The sequence below is a fragment of the Molothrus aeneus genome, chromosome 5, assembly GCF_037042795.1.
Source record: "Molothrus aeneus isolate 106 chromosome 5, BPBGC_Maene_1.0, whole genome shotgun sequence".
In the NCBI taxonomy this organism is placed as follows: domain Eukaryota; kingdom Metazoa; phylum Chordata; class Aves; order Passeriformes; family Icteridae; genus Molothrus; species Molothrus aeneus.
Genome location: NC_089650.1, coordinates 58,959,318 through 58,984,479, shown reverse-complemented (window position 1 = coordinate 58,984,479; position 25,162 = coordinate 58,959,318). Strand labels below are relative to the sequence as shown.

Below are 25,162 nucleotides of genomic sequence, written 5' to 3'. Positions count from 1 at the left end.
ACATCCACAGCATGCCCTTCCCCCACCTAGGGATATTTCCAATATTTCTTGACATATTTATTAAAAGCTACATTTTTGGCAGATGTCCTAGTATTGTACATATATTGTGGTAAACATGGAGTTACTTAAAAATTTATTTTAATTATAAGACAAATCAACAACAGCAATACTATACTAGCAGAATGACTACAAACTCCAAATTAAGAAATGGTGACCACTTTTAAAGAATGGACTTTAGTAGAGCAGATGACTCAGCAAAGAAGTGATTTTGGTAAAATGTAGAAAGAATAACAGGATGTTATGTCTTGTTTTCCTTTTTTCAGCCATTTGGCTCCTACCCTATTTCTGAACTAAAAACCAAGGGAAATTGAGAAGGCAGGGCTGCAGAAAGACTCTGCAGGGCTACCTACTGACTCTCTTGCTTTCTTTCCAACTGCCTTAGCCTCTTTTTATCCAGAGCAGAGCCCCTGCTCTCTAGTGACAACAGGACATTCATGATGGTCTTTGGAAAAGGAGACCATTACATAACCCTTGTCCCACCAGTGAAAACATCTTAGTACCTTCCAGACAAGGTACCTTCCCTGCTCCCCTCTCATCTTCAGCTGTCTGCACTTATGCATCTCATGTTTCCAAATATCTGGGGTCTTGGTTTCTTTATCCTTTGAGTCCACTTTTGTGAAGCTACTCACACACAGAGTTTTGCACTTCTGACCAGCCCCCAGAGCAAAAAGGTGAAATGACTTGCAAATACAGAGGTCGGTAATTTCTTAATGTTTTCTTCCCCTCTGCATGTGTCTGTTCCACCTCTGGAACTCAAGTAATTCTGAGGGAAAATGAATTGAAGCACCCTGTTTTTCCACAGACTTACAGTGAGGCTGATAATGAGCTGTAATTGAAACTTTTCTCATTACCAAGACATTTATATGGTCTCTCAACCATGTGAATCACTGTTTAATAAGAGGCAAGTTCATGTTACAGCCTTTGGGACATTTACAGGATCTCTCAGCCCTACCCAACTGCCTGTTTTCATGAAATAGCTTAATTATATTTGAAATAGATTTGGGTGAAACTGCCCAACAGCTTCAAAAGTTATTGGAGAAGTAAAGGAGACACAGCCAAGCATGATCACATAAAGGCCTGTTTCCATAGAAACCAAGAGGAAAAACAGCGGCACAATTTGGAAAATTTCATTGCGGAGTCACTTTAATTGAAATTTTAAAAATATCTGACCATTTTTAAATCACATGCCATAACACACAGTACATTTCTCCTGCCTTATCCCATTCAATGCCCTGTCTGCAGACCTCTGCCTTCCTGTATCCCGCTCTCCTATATCCCGCAGGTACAAAAACATTCCTAAAGTCAGGATGTTGTTCCAAGTGTATTTTGTCAACCTCCACTTCGGATGGAAACTATTTTTTTAGTCAAGGCAAGTTTCCTAGAAAGACATGCCTATTGCTACACTCATTGCTCTCGCACATGTGAGGCATATGACAGAACTGAGTAAAGGGAGAGCTCACAAGGAGGAGTGAGCTACAGTATCACCTGCTGAACTATAGTACCACTGCTGGGGCTCCGGGGAGGGTCGGCAGGTTGGAGTGGGGGATTTTGGCTAAGGACAAGTAGCAGAAGGCAACCGGTGCGAGGGTGGTGAACACTTGCTGGGTGACAGTCGGTAAATTTCATGGGAAGAACTGCCACCCCTCTCCTTGTTATACCCTCTTCAGGTGTAGCACCCACCTGAGCCATCAGCTCTGGGCTCAGCACCCAGCGTAAACAATAATGCCCGTGTGCAACTCAATAAACTGAGGTCTTCGCGTGGAGTGAAACCCCTCTGCAAACGCCCGTGTCACGGAGATCCCCGAAGCAAACAGGTGTCGCTCGTTTTTGCGGCCACAGCCCGAAGCCCAGCTGCCTCTGGTCCTTCCCGGCCGCGAGCAGAGTTCCTGGACCGCAGGACCCTTCCCGCTCCGGCTCGGGCAGCTCCCCCAGCGATGCCCCCGTACGGTTCGAGGCGCTGCCGCTCCCCTCACGGCTGCAGCGCGGGGCGGCACCGGCCAGGGTCCGGCCGGGCCGGGGCAGTACCGGGCAGTGTGTCCGGCCAGGGGCAGGCGCTGGGCAGTGTCCGGCCGGGCCGGGGCAGTACCGGGCAGTGTGTCCGGCCAGGGGCAGGCGCTGGGCGGTGTCCGGCCGGGCCGGGGCAGTACCGGGCAGTGTGTCCAGACGGGGGCAGGCGCTGGGCAGTGTCCGGCCGGGCCGGGGCAGTACCGGGCAGTGTGTCCAGACGGGGGCAGGCGCTGGGCAGTGTCCGGCCGGGTGTCCGGCCGGGCCGGGGCGGTACCGGGCAGTGTGTCCGGCCAGGGGCAGGCGCTGGGCAGTGTCCAGCCGGGCTGGGACGGCACCGGGCAGTGTGTCCAGCCGGGAACAGGCGCTGGGCAGTGTGCGGCCGGGGCGGGGCAGGCGGCGGGGCCAGCGCCCCCGCTCTCCCGAGCGCCCCCTCACGGCCGGGGCCGCGGTGGGGCCGGGCGGGGGTCGCCGCTCTCCCTCCCGCCCGCCGAGCGCCCTCGCCCCCCCGCCCGGGCCGTTCTCCGCCTTCTGCCGGCCGTGCCAGGCAGCCTCTCTCTCGGCCTTCACTACCGGGTCAGGCGAGGCGGGAGCGGCGAAACAGCGCCCGCCTCGCTCCGGCACCGACACCGACACCCCTCCTCCTCCTCCCCGCGCCGCGGCCGTCCCCTCCCTCCCGCTGCCTCCCTCCCTCCTCCCTCCTGCCAGTTTCTCTACAACTAGTGCATCCACGCGCAGGCAGGGTCCGGCCGCCGCGGCTGCCATGGATATCAGCTAAAGCCGGGAGCAGCGGGCACAGAGGCGCTCCCCGACCCAGCTCGCAGCCCGCGGGGCCGCCGGCCGGCACAGCCGCGGCCGCTCCGCCCGCCCCGAGCCTGCCCGGAGGAGCGCGGCTGCCCCGGGGACTGGGGGCAGAGAGGGAGGGGGGGAAGAAGCACAAGACTGCAGGGAGGGAGTCGGGCAGAGCATCCCCACGGCAATGTCCAAGGGCTTGAAGAAAAAAAGCCACTGGACGAGCAGAGTCCACGAGATCGTGATCGTGAGGAACCCGGAGGGACAGCTGGGCTTCGAGCTGAAGGGGGGCGCCGAGAATGGGCAGTTCCCCTACCTGGGGGAAGTGAAGCCCGGCAAGGTGGCCTATGAGGGCGGCAGCAAGTTGGTGCCGGAGGAGCTGCTGCTGGAGGTGAACGAGACCCCCGTGGCCGGGCTCACCATCAGGGATGTGCTGGCCGTGATCAAGCACTGCAAGGACCCCATCCGCCTCAAGTGCGTCAAGCAAGGTAAGGCAGGCATGGGCCCCCCTCTCTGCCCACCCCCCGGGGGCCGGGGCAGGTCTGGGGGAGCGGAGGGGGAGCAACTTTGTTGCTGCAGTTTGACTTTCCCCCTCCCCGCCGGAGCCGCCCCCTCCCCGGCGGCGGGGGGAGGATGCGAGCGGCGCTGCGCGGTACCCGCAGCCGGGCGAATTAAATGTGCGTCAGTGACAGCGCTTCGCCATGCCGGGGGGGCCGGGCGGGGGGCGGCGGCAGCACCCCCTGCAGCCCCGCTCTCACGGGGACGGGTCCCCCCCGGCCCGGCCCGGCCCGGCCCGAGCCACCGGCCCCGGTCCCCGCCGCCCCTCCGGTCGCTGCTGCCGCTGGCGCTGCCGGGGGCCGGAGCGGCGGCCGGGCCGGCTGCGGAGCGGGGCTTGCCCTTGGCTTCGCCTCTCTCCGGGCTCCTTGGCGTGGGGACAGGCGCTGCCGCCGCTCGCCGGGTCCCTGGTGGCGCCCAGGGTGGCTTCAGCATCTCTTAAGTGTCATTAGCGGGAAAGTCATTCATTTGATCCCTGGTGAAAGCGATCGCTAATCCCAGGGAAAGGGGAGCTCGGAGCAAGTGAGGGGACAGGCAGAAAGAAACTTTTGGGAGAGAACGGTACACTCTTGCCTCTGTTTCGCTTATTTATTTTGAAGTACTGTAATAGGTTAATGCGTTTCCAGGAAAGTCAATAGAGAAGAGACGCCACAGATGCTGTTTACATGTTTGTTTCTGTCCTCTTTAAACTATGCTGAGTTGAGTTCTCTGCAGCTGAACGCTCGCGAGGGAGGTTTCTGCTACCCCAGCAGCATCTCTGGAGCACAGGAGCTGCTCTGGGAGCCGAGTCTGTAGGTGCTGCTCGGCTATGGGTGGTGCAGCGGCTGTAGGCGTATCGCTCAAGTACGCATTCCAGCCGGGCAGCGAGCCCAGCCATTGAAAACTTGGGAATTTCTGCGGTGGGAAGTTTTTAGATACCATGCATCAGAGGCGCTTGTGCTCTGCAACTCTAGCCATCAGCCTGTGCTCAGAGGACACAGAGGAGAATCTCTCTGGCATCGGGTATAATTGGGCAATTTTGCTTCCTCTTTGTAATTGACAGTTTATTGTTTAAAGTATAATTTGCGATACTTCTGAATGCTTGAAGAATATGCTAGTTATTAGTTTATCCAGACATGACAGAACCAGTAGAAAGAATCTGATTTCCACTCAGGCCTTCAGAATGTACTTTGTTGGCTATCCAGTTATCTCCATGAGGTCAAGCCTCTATATACAGATGTGATCTTTTTATTTGTCCTTATAGGTAAGTTGCGCAATATGCTGTAGATCATATCTTGACAGTCAGGCTATGCAGGGAGACACAATAGTTCATGTGATAAGTGAAGATTGAAAATGACTTTAATGGATTCTGTCTTGCCAGTGTAGTGTCATCTTTGGGCACCTGAACTCCAGGAAAGCTGCTCTGTACTGTCCTCTTTTTATTAATAATTTTAGTGTGAGTGGTCTTACTGTGAAAGGATTCCAAAAGAAGCAGCATTTGAAGTGTCAAGAAGATAAGGGCAGATTGTCTGTAAACTCTGTAAACCAATTTTAACTTTTTTTTTTTTTCAGAAATCGTATAGATTCTTTACAATAAGGCAAATTTGAGGTTACTTTGAGTTGCTATGTGAATCATATGTCCTATTTCTCCACTGTTTTTATAACATTTCTCTTTAAGTCAAAGCAACCACTGGTGATTCATTAATGTGTGCACCCTTAATAAATTACCTGTCATACATGAATTAGGGACACTAGTCAGGCTTTTAGTCTGGGAATTACTGCAATCTTCTGCATGAGACATAAGGGATAAATTCTGAATTCTACCTATTTTCTGTGTATCTGTACCTGTATCTCTACATATCTGAGGAGTTTCAGTTCAGTATGTTAACTCACTACAGCAGGTTCTCAAAGCACTGGCCACATGTCTGTGTGTTTGGAAATAACAGTTCAGCTTAGATTCTTGGACTGAGAAAGACTTCCTGGCTGGAATGATCTTTCATGTGCTCCAGCACTCTTTACGCCAGAGAGAGAGGCCTTCTGGATCCAACTTCCTATTGGAAAAAAAACAAACAAGTCAATGGTTTGTGCACTTTACTACCTGACTCCTCCTTCCAGTGTAAGCCGGTGCATCCCTGCGCCCCTCGGTGACAAAGCACAGGCAGCCACGGTACAGCAATGTTACTATTCCCTGGCAGTGCTTTGCAGCAGTGTGTAGGAGAGAAAAGGCTGAGCAATAAAATCTTTATATGTTTTTGTAACTTTTTTACTCCTTTTTAATTACGAAGCACCTTTAGTGTGCTGGAACAAGGTTAATGACTCCATTATCATTGTTTCCGCATAATTTATCAATGCTATCTCTGTCAATTAGAATAGCATGACCTTGAATGCACCATGTGACTGTAGCTGCTTCTTCAGTGCTGCCTAGGAATGAAGTCAGAGAGAGAAATGTGGAGGTAGGACACGACTATTTATAATGTGATCTTTAAGAGACTGTGAGTATTTCTCTAGTTTGAAAGTTTTGACAATTCAGCAGTGAAAATTTACTTGTAGATGAAATCAGGGAATGGCTGAATTAGCTGTTTTAAAGCATAGAAAAGGTGCTTTCCTGATTTTTCCTTATGTTATGTTTGATTAAAAACTCCCCTCTCTGGAATAATTAAATACTTCATAATTTATCACATTACTGGATGAAATATTACTTTTGAAAAGTCAAATGGAATATTGCTGTTTTGTGTTAGCTAAATATCTTGAGTTATAAAAACCCCAAACATACAATGTAGGAGTTGCTGCATATTATGAGGAGGAGTAAACTTCATGAGAAACTGATTTGCAGTTCCATGATATAATTCAACATAAGTTCTTCTAGGTATGACACCAGATAAATAAATAGGCTTTTGATGTAGGATGTTGTGCCTGGTTTTGCATGAGGAGAAAAGACTGCAAGAATCAATATTATTATTATTTAGTCTTAATTGTAAGAGTTCACAAAGAAATATTCTTCGGACACTATTTCCTGTTTGGGTTTTTTTGGTTGGTTTCTTTTCTGAGAGCCACTTGTTGTGCTACTGTTGGCAGAATCACAGAGAATCTCTGGAAACACATGGGATGAAATCTTGGCCCAGATGAAGTCAAAGGCAAAGCTGTCTTTGACATCAGATAAAGAAGGCAGGGTTTCCTCTGCAAAACCCCGTGCTATTTTGAATATAAATCCTTCCAATGAGAGAATTGTATACAGCAGTTACATTAGTTGGGCATATTGCAAATGTACATTTTGACCTTCTGCTCCTTTGGGCGAGGATAAGAGCCTTTTACTGTTTCTTAAAGAAATACTTCTGAATTTCAATGTGTTTGTTTTCACATGCAGAACAGTTTGGATTAAGTGCTGTCTTCTTCCCACACATGTACAGATGCGTAGTTGTAAAAGTAGCAGTGTGTTAAGGAAAGGCATCTTAATTTGGATAAGTAATCACATGGGGAAGAGTCATACAGGGAGCAATGTTGCCTCCAGTTCCACTGTGTGTTCCCTGCTGTCTCAGATCCACAGTAATTCCCAGCAGTGGCTGACCAGGTCTGTGCTGTGCACACTCACTCCTGGAAGGGTTGCACGAACAGCCCACTTGGTTGTACTGTATAAACCAGGATCTTTATTCTTTGCATAGAGTTATAAACTTCCACAGATGCCCTCAGCAGAATCCCAGTGAACAGTCTGAAAACATGGATTTCAGAACTCAGGAGCATTGGAGCAGATTTTGTCCTGGAGCTCCTGCCTGATGCATCTCTTTCTCAAGGAAAGTGCTTTGGATGTATTAAGTAACCAGGTGATCTGACCAACTGAGCAATTTAATTTATTTTTAAAAGTATTTAGTGGTATAACTATTCAAAATATGAATAAAACAGACACTTTCTATGGATACTTTCTAATGGCTCTTATCTGACTCTAAATAGTCAGACTTTAACTGTCAGCCCCTAATTCTTTAGCTCCTTATGCAAGAAAGGAATTTACTACACATAATGTAAGGAGGAACTAAAGTTTAATTTTCTCAGTCCAATAGCTTACTCAATAGTAAGCATATTCTAGAATGTTTTGCTGACTATAGATGTACTTGGGCATATTTTCAAGTGCTTTTCCAGTCAGGAAAAAGGTTTGCACCCTCATTAGGATGGACACAAGAGCAGCCAAGTTTGTGCAGACTGCATCCTCCACATCCTATTCCTGGTGGCTGTGACTGTGGTTGCTGAGCAAAGACTGAAAGGACACAGGATGGTACTGTCCCCACCCACTGATTTGTGGCTAGGGGGTTTAATAGCCTTGTAGTGTTTTTTCTTAATGGGTTAATCCGTAACTTTACAATTAAAACCTGGCTTAACTTTTATTTTTTTTTAAGTCTGTGGCAGGCTTTTGACAGAGAAATGCAGGAATGTCGTGATTTTCCAAAGTTTTGGCTGCATGTGTAAACATGTTAGCTAGTTAAAATGTTAGTATTTTACTACAGACTTTTTCATACACGTATTCCTATGTATAGTTACGGATTTTTAAAAATTTTTCTGGTTATTTAAGGTCATAAATAATTATTTTCCACATTAATTAAAACACTCTGTGCATACAGATAGTCTTTTGGTGATATTTTATTCCTGGATATCACTGTATACTATATTCCAAGATGGGAATGTTGGATAAAGCTTTCTTCACAAGAACAGTATTTTGAAACAGAAAGCTGCATGATTTTCCAGAATTAAAAAAAAAATACAAGGGTCTTTTAAAAACCAGACACAAAGAACCCTGAAAACCTATGTGGTTTATTTTCTTTATAACTTTTGCATAGATGGTGTTTGAAAATAGTCTTATTCCTTTTTCCTAATTTGTGCTCCTTAGGATTTTATTATCTCCTGAAATTAAATTCAGAGTTCTTTTTTTACCATTACTTTATGTTATTCTTATGCTTGTCCATCTTAATTTAAAGACCATTGAAGCTGACTTCTGACTCATGTAGCTTGTGATTTATTCTTCAGCTCCTCCAGAGAGCTTGTGATGTTTCATGTCAGGGACTCTGTTCTCTGGCAGTAGAATTATAATCATCAGTCTTTTTCCTTCCTTGAGAATTACAAATGTGCCATTAAAGGATGGGGCCATGACTTTGTTAGTGCATCATTTCCTTGAAGGAATTAAATAATTGAGAGTGCTCTGCTTAGTTCTGTTTAGTCACATAAGGTAAAGTTAATTTTGCAGTAAGACTTGTACATCTGTTGATACTGTTGATATCAAAGGAAGGTCCTGGTGTGAGGGGGTAGAATTGTGTCTGACTTCCTTTATGCATCCTGTAGCCTCACCTGCATTAATTCAGCATTTCATGAAAGATATGGATTCTGAGCTTTTGCTTTCAGTGTTCTTGATCTTCTCCTTGCTCTTTATAGATGAGGAGCTCCTTTCATGACATGAGAGATTCTATAAATCATTCATCTACATATTTTGTATACAAGAAGTGGTGTATACATGGAAAAAGTACTCTTTCAAAAGGGACTTATGGGAGGAGGTGGTCACAACTGTGATTTAGAAAGAGTGATGGAAAGTGCTGCAGTAGGTGTAGAAGCAGATGTTTCTTGTTCTTCTCTTCCTCATGGTGCTATAAACAAATAAATTTTTTTTTTTTTTGGGGACTATTGAGGCAAAGTTCAAAGAACATAATGATATTTTTTTGACTGTGTTAACATTCTCAAACTAATTTTTTTGCTTATCTACCTAGGTGTTTATAAATATAACAATATACATAAAAATGTGTAAAATCTTTTTTTTTTTTTGAGACTGGTAGAAATTCTCATCTTTAGGTTTAGATTGTGTAAGAATTTGTATAGTACTGCTATATGCAAGTATTGCTGCAGAATATTTTTCATTCAAGTTTTGGTGCAAATATATATGACAGTTACAAAGAACCCATACACTCTGGTGGTCAGGCAATGTACAGAATGGCACAGGATTCTGCAGTGGGAAATAAAATAATCATAAACTTTAGAATAAGGTTGACTAGACGCCTCTCCAAGTAGGTGCAGTCCAGAGCACAGAGTTGGATGGTATTGATTTCAGTGGCAAAGTGCCTGTCATTCGGTTTTGTTGCTGAATGCCATTGCAATGCTGGCCTTAACCAGCAATTTTCTAAAACCACAAGGGCTGTGATCCCAACAGTATCTCTTCAGCACAGCCAATTTGTTACAAATCTCCTTTTCTTCAACCTCATAGAAATCCATCCAGTAAGAAGGTGTCATACTTTTCTGGCCATTTGCTTAGCTTTCTAACTATAGGCTGAAACTATCCAATGAAAAATGGAATGGTGGGCAGAAGCATGAGAAAAGAAAGATACTTAAGGGCTTTAATAAAAATTATTTAGCATTCCTAAACTGGAGAAAAATCCTCATTGGAAAATGATAATCTCAAAAACAGTACTTATGGTTTGAATCCTCTTTTAATATTCACCTAAAATCTCTTATTTATTCAAACCTGCTATCCACAATTTGGAGACTTCACTAGAAGCTGAGCTGGAAGAAAGCTGTTGTTTGTGTGTATCTGCCATGTATTTATCCTTTTTACATTACTCTTGAACTCCTAGTCAGTATCTTCAGATTGCTAGAATCCAGAAAGCTTAATCAAAAGGTAGCTTGCTGTCAACACAGCACTACCAGGTGTCTTCTCATTCATACATACATTATGATTAGTAATATATGAATAATGCTGTTTTGCTCTGCTTATCAGCTTCAGACGTTTCTCCTGGGTGTCTTTGATTATTTCCACAGTACATGAATTTGAGATGAAGGAAAGCAAGACAAGGAACAAAATGGAGAAAGTAAACTTGTGTGAAAGTTCCAGGAAATAATTTAGAGATTATTAAAGTACATTACTTGGTTTTAGAATTTATGTGTTCTGTCATATTCAGGACAGAGTACAATCCTGTGCCTGCAGCACAGGAAAAATCAGCACAGGGAACATGTATTTCCTAGGTCTGTCTTAGTTTCTCAAAACATGTTGAAATCATAGAATCATTTAGTTTGGAAAAGGCCTTTAAGCTCATTGATTCCAACTGTTAACCCAGCACTGCCAAGTCCACCATTAAACTGTACCCCTAAGTGCCACATCTCCAGGGTTGGGTGGCTCAGCCACTTTCCTGGGCAGCTTTTTTCAATGTTTGACAATGCTTTCAGAGAAGAAATTTTTCATAATATCCAATCTAAACCTCCCTTGTGCAACTTGAGGCCATTTCCTCTTGTCCCATTGTTTGTTATTTTGGGGAAGAGACTGACCCCCCACCCAGCTACACCTCCTTTCAGGCAGCTGTAGAGAGTGATGAGGTCTCCCCTGAGCCTCTTTTTCTCCAGGCAAAACACCCCTACTCACTCAGCCACTCCTCATCAGACTTGTGCTCCAGACCCTTCCCTCTGTTGCCCTTCTCTGGACATGCTCCAGCACCTCATGTTTGTCTTGCACTGAGTGGTCCAGAACTGAAAACACAAGATTGTGATAAAGATATTGAACAAATATCTTTATCACAATCTTGTGTTTGAGATTGTGCCAAACAGTGAGCCCTGAGGAACCCCACTGGTGCCTGCCCACCAGCAGGATGTAGCCTCATTCCCCCCACTCTCTAAGCCTACCATCCAGTCAGTTTTATATGCAGCAAATGGTGTACCAGTCCAAGCTATGACCAGCTGGTTTCTCCCTAAGAATGCTGGTGTAAAGCTGTCCCTCTGAAATATGCACAATTAACTCATTCCAAAAGAAAAAATAGCATTCCTGCTTCTTCAGATGAAAGTGTGAGTTATTGTTAACACGTCTGTTTGTCCCAAATTCTCATGAAAGTACAGTGAAATAATGGTGCCACTTGAGAAATGGGGGAGAAACACATATTTGTGTAGGATTACTTTCCTCCATGAGTGATGTTCCTACAAAAAAAGAGATTTACCAGGTAGTGTTTTGTCATGGACAGAACTGCATGCTGGGTTCCTTGCTGCTGAGGCAGCACTTCAGCCTCCCTGGTTCTATTCTGCTTCCTTCTTCTCTGGTACCAACACAGCCGTGGTGTCATGGCCATAAACACTCATAGTGGTAGTGCAGGACCATAAACACAGTCATTACTGCACCTTTCTTTTCAGGCCTCTCACCTTGGGTAGGAAGGGCAACAGTCCAGGTATTCAACACCATGTGAAAATGGAATTAAGATACCAAATGTGCATGTGTTTTATGACTTTTAGACAAACTGGCTGTCTGCTGCCACATCCATAGATGAAATAATGCCTTTCTAGATACATTTCAGTATAATATTTTTGTTACTTTCTTGAGCCATCCTTGGTTCAGATCAGTGTACTTCATGGAGGCCCCCATACATTTGCAAACCATGGAGCCCTGTCTGCCACTAACATTCTTCTTTCTTGTGCACTCCAAGCCTTTTGTGCTAGTGAAGCACCTTCCTGTGTTGCTGGGATTCATCTTGAACCTTTCAGGTAGCACATCTTTCAGGTCTTGCATTAGCACCAACTCGTTTATTCTGCCAGAAAGATATTTCTACCCTCTGCACTTGAGTTCAGTTCAGAAAGCATGCAGAAACTTGCTCTGACACGGAATTCTGGCACTCCAGATCATGCCTGTTCTAATGGGACAAGGGCTGGTGTGACAATCTCTCATTGTGCCTGGTCTGGGGGAGAGGTGGCACAGCCTTGACAACATATGCCAGTCTCTATGGCCAGTGATGGGAGCCATTTCATTGACTTATCCAGAATTATTAAATTGTCCACAGAGTTCCCAGATTACTACACTGAGGGCCAGGGTTATCCTTTGACAGTCTGTTAGGTCAGACTCTGAGGACAGAATTGAGGTCACTCACTCTCTGCAGAGTCATAGTGTGTTTGTTTTTAAAAATGCTGAAGAAATATTGTGTCCTCATTATGCAGGAAAAAAAGGGGAAAAAACTCCTAGAAATAGACTTCATCATTATGAGTAGTGCTCTTAGATTCACTATGCATAGCAGAACAATGGAAAACAGTGGTAGAGTATAATGAGCAAAAATTTCTACACTATACTAGCAAGTACATTGTGTAGCTGTGTTAATGTAACATTTAGTATTCCAGAGTGGAAATCCTTCCTTCAAACAGGTACAAATTGTCTTTTATTACTTATCTATTTATTAATAGCTTTGTATCTCATGTTGTCCTTGCATTTCTCAAAATGAAATATGCAAAATGATTTTTTAAATTGCACATTTTAAAGTTCTTTTTGTAATTAAAAAAAAATCTTCCAGCTTTGTTCCGATCATGCCAATCATGAATTAATCTGCATATTTCTGATAAAATATTGCTATTTCATAAAGCAACACCTAACCTATCCTATAGAAGTTGAAAGGAAAAAAAAATTGGGGCATCAGTCTCATTCCAGGACATCCATTTCACATGTAAGTTCTTATAACACACACCATTTTTTTCTACTTAAACTTAGACTGAAAAGTGATTAACACTTTTCAGTCCTATTTGTACCCCATATGAGTTACACTGAGTAGTTTCTACCATGTTACATTCTCACAGCTGATTCTAGTATGAAATGAAATGGCTGTGTTCATTTCTGTACTTCCCTTACTAAGTCCTTCTTTGTGCTAAATCTGCATTTATAAATGTCACATAAGCCTCTCACATGCTTCCAAAATGGTATGTTAGTATAAACAAGTATTAATCCCATTATATTTTAATTCTCTGGCCTTGGTTTTTTTATAGGAACAGCAGTTTATATTTCCAAGTGTTGCAGGGTCCTGTTGCTAGCTTAAAAAGCTAAAAAGATCATGCAGGTGCTCCTATCATGGAATTGAAATCCTTATGAAGTGGGAAAGGGAGCAGCTGCTGAACTCTTGTATCAGACTGATGGAGGAGCTGAACACTTCTTCAGATTAAATACTGAGTGCTTTGCTTAGGTAATTACCCCCCACATTCCCTGTCAGCCACTACACTACTCATTTGGAAAACTTCCCTTGAGGATCAGGCCTGCTGGGATGCCTGTTCTGCAGGCATTAGGTGGTTTGCTCTGACTCCTCTTCATTTTATATATATACATATACATGTATATATATAGTAATCATACAGTCATTATTTTTACTGGTATTTCTGATTTCTCTTTCCATGTGGGTTTGTTATATCTGCCTATTGTCTCACACATGAAATCTGAACTCCTGGTGAGAGAAACTGCCTTTTTGTTGTAGCAACTAGCATGGCAATTTCAAGTTGAGAGTCTCTCGTTTCTATGGCAATGTAAGGAAGTATTCACATTAAATTCAGAGTCTAACATAATGAATTTCTTGGAATTAGTTGCTGGAAATATTCTGTATCATTTTAACATAGGATCTGTAACTCTAATTGATCATAATTCAGTCTTGGTGATAGAAACTCTTAAGTGGATAAAAGCTTAGCAATATTTTTTGTTTTAAGAGAATATAGTGGTTATTACTAATGTGGAGCTTCTATTATTGGTAGTGCTGGTCTCTTGTCTCATGGTTTTTCTATTATAGCTACTGCTAGTGAGGCCTATTAAAAAATCTTTGTTATACTGTGTACAGAGAGTACGTTTCCTAAAGAATTTGGTTTTTCATTTTATCTGCTTGATTACAGATGTGGAAGAACATTTCTGCCCTGTAAACTTCTAGAAGAATTACTGGAATTTCAGACAAGCCAGTAAAAAGAGCTTTTTCTACAGTCACTCTATTTGGTCATTTTCCAGTAAAAATAGCATAAAAGATTTCAGGAAAAGAATGCATTACAGTACTGAAGGTTTTGTTAAGAAAATAAAGTATAATCAAGATGTTGAGTTTCCTTAATTAAAATTGAAACTCGGTAATTGAAATATCAATTAAAAGGTCTTCTGGATTCATATTTATATTGAGTTTTTATGTTAAGCCTGTGATACTTATGTACTGAAATACTCTTCAGAACAGATGAAGCCACAAAACTTATATATGCCACTTTTAAATATGTGTGAAATATTGTATGGGTTTGTGTACAGTTCATCTGACTTGCAGAAGTGTAACAGCTGCTTTGCCTTGATAGGGATTCATGTCTAGGCCTCTGCTTTAAGGGTAGTGAAATTAATGTTCCTGAGTGTAAAAGTCAAAAAGCTGAAGGTTTGGTTTTGGTTTTTTTTGCATATGTGAGAAAAAACCTCCTGCACGTGACTAGAGCAGTACCAGTTCTAGAAAAGTAGTAAATCCAATTAGTATTATTTTGGGTCAATATTAAGAAGATTTCTGGTAAGTAGTGAGCAACTTTCTCACCAATTTCTGTAGGAGCAGGTTGCATGAGCTGCAGAATTCCTCCCTCTGTGTCTGTGCACTGCTGGCCAGCTAGTGAGGATGCTGCTGCTGGGAACGAGGTTTGCAGCCGGGACATTAAAACAGAAGTCTTCACTTGTATCCCTTTAGATGCTAATATTGGCCTTGTTATTTAGACTGAGTAGCTTCCAGATTCTAAAAATAATTTACAAAAAAACTTACTCAGAGTTCCCAGACAGGGAGTTTTTCTTGATGTCCTCAGCTGCCTCAGTGAATTTCAGTCTGAGGAGGGAAGCTGGGACTGTGTAAAACTTCTTCCCTCTTTGGTCTCCTGACCTAGGCTATGAGATAGAGTTCTTAGAAACCCCTGGGAAATTACTGGGTTTCACAATCATAATGATTTTTGTCCTCTGTGCTATCTTTTTATGGTTTTGTTTGTTTTTATTTTTTAAATGAAATTTATTTCATTATTAAAGCCTGCCTAGCTTTTTAGGAAGAAAGGATCTTTCTAAACATGTATGGTTTGCCCACAGATGTGGCACTGTATTTCTCCAATATAATTGCTTAGTTTTTTCCTTTTATTCTTTAAAAATTTAATCTCTTACAACATAAATATTGTTATTAGCCTTTCAAGCCAACTGAAATAAGATCCCATGGTGACAGGTACTACAAGCTGGCATGGAAAAACACTTGCTGCCCCAAAGGGTTTATAAAGGCAAATGAGACACAGAGGGTAGGTAGGAATAGAAAGAACTGCACAGTGGTGAAATGACTTGCCAAAAATCTCAGCTCAATCAATAACAGAGTGGAGAACACTGCAATGTAATTTAGAAGTCTATGCAAGCAGTACTGCATCCAAGTAAAGGCACACAATCCACACAAAACCCCCTCCCCCGTTCAATGAGGGTTTCTATTGATGGCTCAAGTAAAACATTTTTGTAGGTATTTATTTTATATTTTACATGACAAATCCCACATAAAGCAGAAGCTTTTTTAATAACAAGCACAAGCATGCAGAGGTATCTGCAGATGAGTGTGATGGAGAGTTTTCTCCTAAATGAAATGCATTTCAGAAATATATTGGAAGTGGTAAAGTGTAGGAAATCAAAGTTATATACATTTATATATTTTAATGAGATATTTATCTTTGTTTGCACTGCTAATTGGACAACTAGGAACTCAGTCACACTGTATGAGACATTTATTAAACTTCTTTTGGCCTGTTAATGCCACTGTTTGACAAGTAACAAATTATAAGTAATTTGTGTGAGGTTTATTTTGGGATGTTTATTCCTTCACCCATCCCCTTTGTCTTTTTGTTTTAAAACCTTTTGGGAATAGAAGAAGTCCTAAAAATATTACCATAGGCAGAGTTTGGTTTGCTGAGTGAATCATACAAAATGCTAATTAAGAACCCAGTGGGAGCCTCTAATTTATCACAGTGGTAGGGCACTTCAGATTGGCTCCCTGGGTGGTGGCTCCTTCCAGAGCCCTGGTGTTGCCACCTTTTGATCCAAAGTGGATGGAGTTATTGGCAGAATCTTCGATTTAGCCCAAACTGACATCCCACCAAATTAATGAGGAATTGTGAGAAGTGAGCCTATCCTGATGTGACAAGGACACCTGGCAATCCCAGGCAGGGCTCTGTTATTGCTGTGCCAGTTGTGGTTGCACCCAAGGTTTTCCTTTGCGCCTCTGTACTTCTGTGAAGAGCTGTTGGTGCCTCTTTGTGCTTTCACCTCCTCTTTGGCATCAGTTTCTCACTGGAAACTCTTTGCTCCCACTCCCCTTGGAGAGGCTGCTACAAAGGAAGGCTGTGCTGGAGTGGAGTGGGTTTCACTGTCTGGAAGGTCTCTCTCTGTTCTCCTGTCTCTGTGCCTGGGGCTGGTGTGGAGTTAAAGCAGTGATCAGTGAGAGGTCAGGGTAGGATTTAGCTTTGCACAGGCAAGGCTGCTTAGGTCTTGCTGAATCCACCCTTTGTTTTCAGGGAAAAGGAGTTGCATAACATTAAGATGACATCTAGCTGAGGTTCTGCAATCCTTCTTTTAATCCTCTTCTATGTACCACAGTACTTCTAGATCCTTTAAATAGACTTGGCACAAGCCAATGCAGATTCCTGTGTTTTTATTCTGTTGAAACACTCGTGTGTCCTTTTGACAGCCATGCATTCCTGTTTGATCTACAGCACCCATTATTATATAGTTAGCTTGATAGGACTTTGGTCCTGAAGTTGATTATGAGCATGCTGTTGCCTTGTTTCCATTATTAATTTATCAGGCTTTTTACAGGTGCAGTTATTGGTAGGTCTGAGAACAGAGGAAACCCTGAAAAGCTGATGTCTCCAGGGCAGCTGGTTCACAGTGCACGATGAAACTGCTCAACAATTTGCTGCAGAAAAGGTGTAATGTTCTGTGTAGCCAGTATCACCAGGGAATAGGTGAGATGAGCTAGACTTTGTCTCAGGCATCAGACTTACCAGTCTGTACTCCTGTAAAGCAAAGGCCCAAGCAGTACTAGATAGAATAGCACTGGCATCAGTACCCTCCCTGGAGCAGGTGTCCTGAATTCAGCCCAAGATCAGGCTGTTCAGGCATGCCAGGTGTCCTCATAGCAGAAGGTAAAAACACCTGTGTTTAAAGGGTGCTGGGTCATTCTGCACTGGTGAATATTCATTTTCTTTTCTCTTGCCTCTGTATGTGTCTCCCACTGTGCTCAGAGGGTTGGGATAGCTGAAGGTGCACAGGGTGCTGGGCCCAACCAAATTCCAAAATAGATGCTGGAGTAGAGCATTGCTGTCTGTGTGAGAAGGAACCTGAGCTTGCCCTCTGGGGACGCTGTGTGGGGCACCATAAAGCTGTTGCTGAAGGCACACTTGCAAGCAGGTGGCCTGGATGGGCTCTAGTTTGACCTGTGGAGCAGGTCTGTACAATTATGGCCTTGGTGTGGGACTACACTTGGGTATAAATTCCTCAAATAATGTTTGAAAGATTGCCTTCTTTCTCCTCCCTTCTGTTTATTAAAAGCACAAAATGAAACCAAATGCCAATGCTTCATTGTTTTTTTTTAGAGCAGAATCCTTGTTTGCTGACTAGTCTTTCTCAGCGTAGTTTTATCTGTTTAACTCAAGGTTTCCTGCTGCTTTGCCTGACCACATGTTATGCACCCTAAGTCCTATCCACTCAACCACCAACTAGTTGCAGCTTTCCAGCTTTTCCTTTTTTTGCTCTTTGGAAGCCTTTCTAGCAAGAAATGACCCCATCACATCATGTTTATCTTCTGAGATCTGATGGATCACAGAACTAGTGTGGCATTGCTCTGAATCAAAAGTTTATGCACATGTTTATTCATGTTTTGCCTGAAAACAGTATTATGTGTCACTGCTGAGAAGTGATTTCTGATCAAATCCAGGAGTAGCCAGGCCTCTGTGAGTCTGTAGCCTTTTAAATTTTTTTTTCCCCCTCTGGCTGGTAGCTACAGATAACTGCTGTCTCTTGAAAAGATCCTGTAATTAAGGTGGGTGAACCTACAGAGTATGATTTTCAGGGGAGTTTTTCAGAAGGGCAGCAGAATAGAGAGGGGAAAAAGCCCCTAGCAAGATGTTTCACCCAAATTGGCAAGTCAAGGATCCCTCATTATAGTTTAGATTTTTTTACTTTTTTTTTTTGTTACAAAGAGAATATCCATTGAACTTGCAGTAATTATTTTGTAAATAAAATATTTAAATTTTAATATGGTGTGGAAATTACTTTACAAAGATCAGACTTTTTTTTCTGACCCCACTTTTCCTTTTATTACCCTAACCAGCCTACTGCAAAGGCTGTGCCGTTGAATTGTATGTAAAATATATCTTCAATAGAAAATGGGACATGTAGCAGAGAGGCTCCATTTTTAGCACCTAAAGGTATCTTACACATATGGGGTTTTGTATAAAATACAAAGAAGTCCCTGGAGAGGAATTTTTTACAAGAGTGTGTAGTGATAGGACAAGGAGTAAAAATTTCAAACTGAGAGAAGGTAGGCTTAGATTAGAAATTAGGAAGAAATTGCCAACTGTGAGTGAGGTGTAATTACCCCCAGCTGTGGGTGCTCCATCCCTAGGAGTGTTCAAGGCCAGGCTGGGTGGGCTCAGAGGAACGTGGTCTAGTGAAAGGTGTCCCTGCCCATGGCATGGGATTGGAACAAGGTCATCTTTGTTATGGTTAACAGTATTACAAGTCATATAACTTCAAATTTTGGCTTTGAGGGACTAGAAACTGCAGTTTTCTCAAAGATTGCAGGTGTTCATTAGCTTTCAGTGTGAGGTGCCAAATGGAGCTGCCCATGCTGAGCAGCCCAGCATGTAGCCCAGCTGGAAGTGGCTGTCATCCCCCAAAATGCTTCTCAAGCCTGCTGGAGCCAGCTCCTGCTTCCCCTAGGAGCAGCCTCTTTCCAGTGCCATCGTAACACAAGCAATAGCTTCTGACTGCTCCAGCCCAGGAGTGGTCATAACTATTTCCACCTGTTTTTTTTTCATTTGTCAGCTTTGAGATCTTCCTTCAGCTCATTTTCCTTTGAAAAAAGTTTGTCTGTTAACAATCAGCTGGGTGTCATGTTTGCTTGCAAAACACCTGCAACAATACATCATTTCTGCTTCCCTTATGTCAAACAAGATCCAAGAATTACATGTCCATGCTGATTTATGCTATACTGCTTGGAATTACATTGGAAATGCATGAATTTCATGTGTCCTGCTGAGCTTTGCTTTATTTTCACGTGCCAATATCAGCTACTCTGGGAAATTTCATATCAGTTTTATCAAGTTCACAGTACAGCATAGAATATTTCATATTTCTCTTATAGGAGAATTCCAAATGAACGGTTTTCAGATACTGCATTTCTGTATGTTGCAACTGTGTTTTAAAGATTTATAATTCAGTTTTGGTTACTAAAACTGTCTGTAAGCAATGCCTGTAATTTGTTTCTGTCTTACAAATGTTTATGAAACCAGGAAATTTCTGACTGTTTTTCAGAAATTGCAAAGTATTTCTATATTTGTTTACTAAACATACAAGGAATAATCTGGTCAGCAAAGAAAAGTGAGGGAAAGGGAAAAAAAGATAGAAATGGAAGGCACTGCTGATTAATTCCATACCATCCAATTGCCTAGGAGGATACAAAGATTTATTAGTCTGTAGTGCTGATGCTACTGCCTGAGAATTTCCATCTTTTCAGATGACATATCCTTGCACAGGGCTCTTCAATTGTTTTTTTAAGAAAGACAGCATCTAATTAAGAGCTGGGAAGTTTCACTGGGAGCTGGAGATGTGTTGCCTTTGGAGCCCTGGCTGTGATGTGCAGGAAGGACTGTTCTACAGCTCAGCCTGGGAAGTGGAGGAAGCCTGGCGCTGGTGCCCTGACTCTGACTACAAGAGTGGAGAAGGGAGAGAGATTGCTCTCCCCACAAGGCATTGCAGGCCCTTGTGCTTGTTGGAAATGATGGGAGACCAAGGGAGTTGTGCTTTTAGTTGTGTTTTGTGCATGGCGCAGAAGCCAGTGCCCTTGGCAGGCTCCTGCACGGTGCCTGGTGAGCCAATTCCTCCCAATTTTTATGAATGTGTATAACAAGAACCTTTGGAAAAATGGCATGTTAATGCATAAGTGGTGAAGTTACAGTAGCATTAAGGATTTGATTTAAACCAACAGATTAAAGGATTTCCAATAAAACTGAAAATCTGTCTTTTCGTCCAAATTTTAAATGTGTTGTGTATGTTAAATATCCTCCTTTTGTGATTGTGTTTTTGTGGACATGCTTTTTTTTCATTTTATCAGTGGAAGAGGTTCCGTTTTTCTGTACTACATTAAAGCATATTCAGAGAACTAACTGATCCCTTCTGTTTGAATCCTTACTGGTGTGTTGGAGCATGTTCAGCATCAAGCAGACAAACATCTATCACAGTCTTTGACCCTGTGATTTGATTGGAGTTATGTTCATGATCTCACTGTGTTCCAAACATCTTGGCTCTCTTGGCTCTTTTCACACTTCTACCTGTGTTTTAAATATGTTTTACTATAAAGCTCTTGCACTAGAACACTCAATACATAGAACCACAGAAATAGTTTGGAAAAGGCTGCTGAGGTGGAGTCCAGCCTTTAACTGGTCACCACCTGTCAAGTAGACCTCAGAGCTAAGTGCCACATCCAGTAGTTTCTTGAATACCTCTGAGGACAATGACTAGGAAGTATGTTGTTGCTATCATAGAATCACAGAAAGGTTTGGGTTGGAACACCCCAAGAAAGATCATCTTGTTCCAAGCCCTCTGCCATGGGCAGGGACACCTTTCACCAGACAAGGTTGCTGAAATCCCCCTTCAGCCTGGCATTGAACATTAGGGATGGGGCATCCACAACTGTTCTGAGCAGTTCCAGTGTCTCCAGTCTCCCATTACCCTCACTGTAAAGAATTTCTTCTTAATAAGCCTACTCTCTTTTCTTTTGAAACCATTGCCCCTTGTCCTGCCACTGCATGTAGTCCTTTTCCTGCTCTCTTGTAGCCCTTTAGGTACTGAAGGATGCTCCAAGGTCTCTGGAGCCATCTCATCTCCAGTCTGAACAATCCCAACTCTCTCAGCTTGTCTTCATAAGGAGAGCTGCTCCAGAGCTCTGATCATCATTGTGGCCCTTCTCTAGACTCATCTCAGCAGGTCCATGTCCTTCTTTTATTGGGGGCCCCAGAGCTGGACACAGCACTGCAGATGGGATCTCAGGAGAGAGGAGTAAAAGACAGAATTACTTCCCTTGACCCCTTGGTCGTGCTCCTTTTGATGCCACTCAGGATTTGTTTGGCATGTGTAATGGCCTTGAGTGTGGCTCCTGAAGTATTGATAAAGATGCTATCTCAAGGAGTAAACCAAAACTAACAAATAGACCAAATGAACAAATAAACAACCTCCCAAAACAAAATAAAAAACTCCAAACCCTCAGGGGAAAAGAAAAAAAAAAAGAGCAAACAGAAGGGAAATTAAAGTAAAAAAATAAAAATAGAGCATTCAGAAGATGTTGTGTAGATTCCATAATTTAAAGCCAGTGTTAATCCATTTGAAGTGATGTGATGCCTCAAAAAAAAAGCATGCAGCTTGCAGCTGTTCTGGACTGGGGATATCTCTGCTGCAGCATCAGTCCCATGGCCAGGGGAAGGAAATCAGGGGGGTGGTCAGCTGGGGGTGTCAGAGCAAGCTTGGCAGGGCCAGCATCTGCTGAGAGGGGGACAGCAGTGCTGGGGCCACCTGGGCCTTTGGTGGTGATGTCTGGGTGGATGGAGAAGAGACTGGAGGTAGCTACAACCTCTTCTAGCCATCCATGCCAGACCAGTGCATCTCTTTTTGACGGCTGTTGCAGCTTGATACATGTGGGAAGATAGAATGTAAGAGAATAGTGCAGAAGGTAATCTCACCCCTGAGGACTTGCAGCTGTACTAATTACCAATTAGGAGCAGGCCTGCCCTTAACAGGCCACAGCTGTGTCCAATAAGAAGACGAGTGCTACAAAAGAGTGGGGTAGCTGGGTGAGGAGAGAGATGGAGTTTGTTGGTTGTGCTGCGGAGATGGTGGAGTTAGTGCTGCAAGGAGCTGCCCATGAGAAGTCACCAAGAAGGTATGGGAGCTTCACAATATGATGATAACAGATACAGACTTGATACAGTGCTGATATACAATAATGTCATTATTTTAAAGTGGTAAATCTACTGGTGGTTTCAGTATTGTGAAGTGTTTGAAATGTTCAATGGTGTAGATTTCAAGATGCTTAAGTAGATTAGGGAATGGGCAAGCACTCAGAGATCTGAGCTCTGATTCTTTAGAAACCTCAAATACATTTCCCAAGCTCTCTGCCTTTGTTCCCCAATGATAACAAAATTGCAAAGATTATTAAGCTAACGATAGGTCTGTTCCTCAGAAAGAATTCTGAGGGAACTCAATCAATGATTGTGATGCATTGGTCTGCAATAGCAGTCAGGGTAGCACACTGATATGATTTACAGACATGAAATTGCTAATTATTCAATATTTACCTGATCCTTGGAAAGTAAACTCTGAAAGCTGAATCAGGTATTGTGTAAATATTATATAGTTTTTTTTTTTAATTCAGAGGTGTGTTCTTTGTTCATTTGCCCTGCATATGTCAGTTTTGAGACAATTCTCTGATCAAGTCAGGGATCTTTTTATTATGCCTTCCTACTCTTACTAGATTTTTTGCCTGAGTATTTGTGACCATTTTGGAAGGTATCTGACCAAAAATATCTCTGTGTTAGTTTGTTATTCTTCTTCTGCATTGTTATCATTCTGTGATTTGTCTATTTCATTTCTTCATATAAGGAATCTGCATTCTGCATTCCATTTCATTTCTAATGTTTTGCACTTCTGTTTTCATCCAAAATCAAACTTGTGGTCATTCTCATCTTGGTTTTGGATGCACCATTGAAAGAGAAGAGAGTTACAAAAACCTCAGTCTCAGAGTCAAAAGTAAAGGTGACTAGACAGACCTCTTTATCTGTATTTGCTGGATTCTAGTTGCCCAAATCCTAAAGGCTGGTTGTGATATTTCAGTGAACTTTGGGAGGACTAGGTGCATGAAAAAAATCAGTCAAGGAAAAGATAAGGCTGTACTTAGCAACCAAGTATTAAACTTCATTCCAAATGCAGTTAGTTTGGAAAAGAAAAAAAGCATAAGTTATTCCTTTGATGTCTGTTTGATATTAAAGAAATTGAAATTCAACATTTTTTTTTTTCTGAACATACTGATTCTTTTAAGCACTTCTGAACTGTTTGGGATTTTTTAGGTAGCTTGTCAGGTATCCTACATGCTAGGCCTGGGGCTGTTTATTGTTCTCAGATGTCAAGTAAGAGAAGGTATCATCTTCTTTTATTTTGCCTCAAAATGATCTTAAAAAACTATGCCTGGTTTATTTGAATAGTCTTGAAAGGGCAGTTCTTTCAAAAAAAAATTAATCAGTATAAACAAATATGAGATGTAAACAGATTGAATTTGTTTATTTCTCTTTCAGTTTTTTAAATATGGTTTACTGTAAAGCTCTTACACTAGAACATTCAATACATAGAACTATTTGGGGAGAATTTGGGGACAAAATCTGCTGCTCAAATGGTTTTGATAATTTGTCTTTGAGCAGTTCTACCTTTTATTGATTCTAGATTTATAGGTGCTTGACTTTCTGGATATAGTAAGCTTTGGCATCAAAGATCTAAATGAATGTGATCTTGAAGCAGAGCTGGAATGGCTTTTCATAGCCTCTCTGAATCATCATTAATCTCACTAAGAAATATGGACGTGTAATGATTTTTGGAAAATCATATTACAATTTTGGGCAGTACAGACCATAGAAAAATGGAAAAAAAAATAGTTTTTGAGGTAGAATATTCACTGTTTGAATACTAGAGCATGTAAGCCTAGAGAAAAACATGCCAAGACTGGGATTTCAAAAGAACACAAGGGAGCAGGAAATCACTGAAATAGAATAGCCCTCGTGAAACTTCTCTAAGAGAGTAAGGTTGTAATAAAGTGTTGGTTTCTTCAAATACTTTTATGGTCTCAGGGACCCTGAGAGAGCTGTGTCGAGCACTGATGATCACTGGGGATTGAGGCCAAAGCTTCTCCTGTATTGACATACATGCAGCTTGACCTCAGCCAATATCACAGCTGTCTTCTGTTCTCCAGGATTCCAGTGCAGGAACTGAAACTCCCAGGGTTATTACTGAGTCTGGCTTCTGCTCTCCTGCAGTGCATGATCTAGTTTAGTAATTTTTTTAAAAGAGCCATATGATCATTTTAGCTATTGATTGCATTTGGTGCTAATTCCACTTAGTAAGATACAGGTCTTCATTTCTGCAGGGGCTATTATTCAAGGGGAGGAATGTATCTTACTCCTCCATAAGAAATAAGAATCAGTATTTACAGAAAAGGAAGTAGCCATATACCTTGAAGACAAGGATTAGTATCTTTTAAATTTACGCGGAAAAGGCAAATAACTAGATGAGGCACAGAGGAAGGGAGAATTTGTGTTGGTTTGGCTTTTTTTTTTTCTACTGGCATTTTGTATGTTCCCTATAAATTATTGAATGACCATGGTGGAGTCAAGTGTTTTTGCTCTTGATAAAACTTACTGATTTTCCCAGGGTAAATAACATCTGAGAAGTAGTAACTTGGGAGGCACCTGTAATGCCACGCTTCTTTCTGTCTCATGCAGGATTTCTCTATCTTCCAGTTGCCACAAGAGTTCAAAAACGTTGTGGATGCCTTGTAAAAGAGCAGATTACTGGTGTATGTATGATAGATTTGGGAGGTATCAGTGACAGTTGTCATGTAAATTTACTGCCATTTCCAATAACTTCAATTTCTTAGCACTGTAGGGTGCATTTCACCACCTGTTACAGAAAGATATATTTGGGTTTTTAAAGAAATCTGTATTATATTTCTGGAATTAGTAGGAATAGTCTGTG

At 42.4% G+C, this 25,162-nt stretch overlaps 1 protein-coding gene across 10 annotated transcripts in view; it reads left to right on the top strand.

Annotated features, from left to right (window-relative positions):
* The first annotated feature begins 2,991 nt into the window (after positions 1–2,991).
* MAGI2 (membrane associated guanylate kinase, WW and PDZ domain containing 2) overlaps positions 2,992–25,162 on the top strand; it is a 705,904-nt gene continuing 683,733 nt past the window's right edge. For 4 of the 10 annotated variants that reach the window (XM_066550919.1, XM_066550917.1, XM_066550915.1 and 1 more), the window contains exon 1: positions 3,020–3,344. In XM_066550919.1, the coding sequence (XP_066407016.1) occupies positions 3,044–3,344 (301 nt within the window). In that variant the 5' untranslated portion in view covers positions 3,020–3,043. Of the gene's footprint in view, positions 3,345–25,162 lie in introns of all 10 variants that reach the window. The other 6 variants (XM_066550916.1, XM_066550914.1, XM_066550924.1 and 3 more) reach the window with 3 other exon arrangements.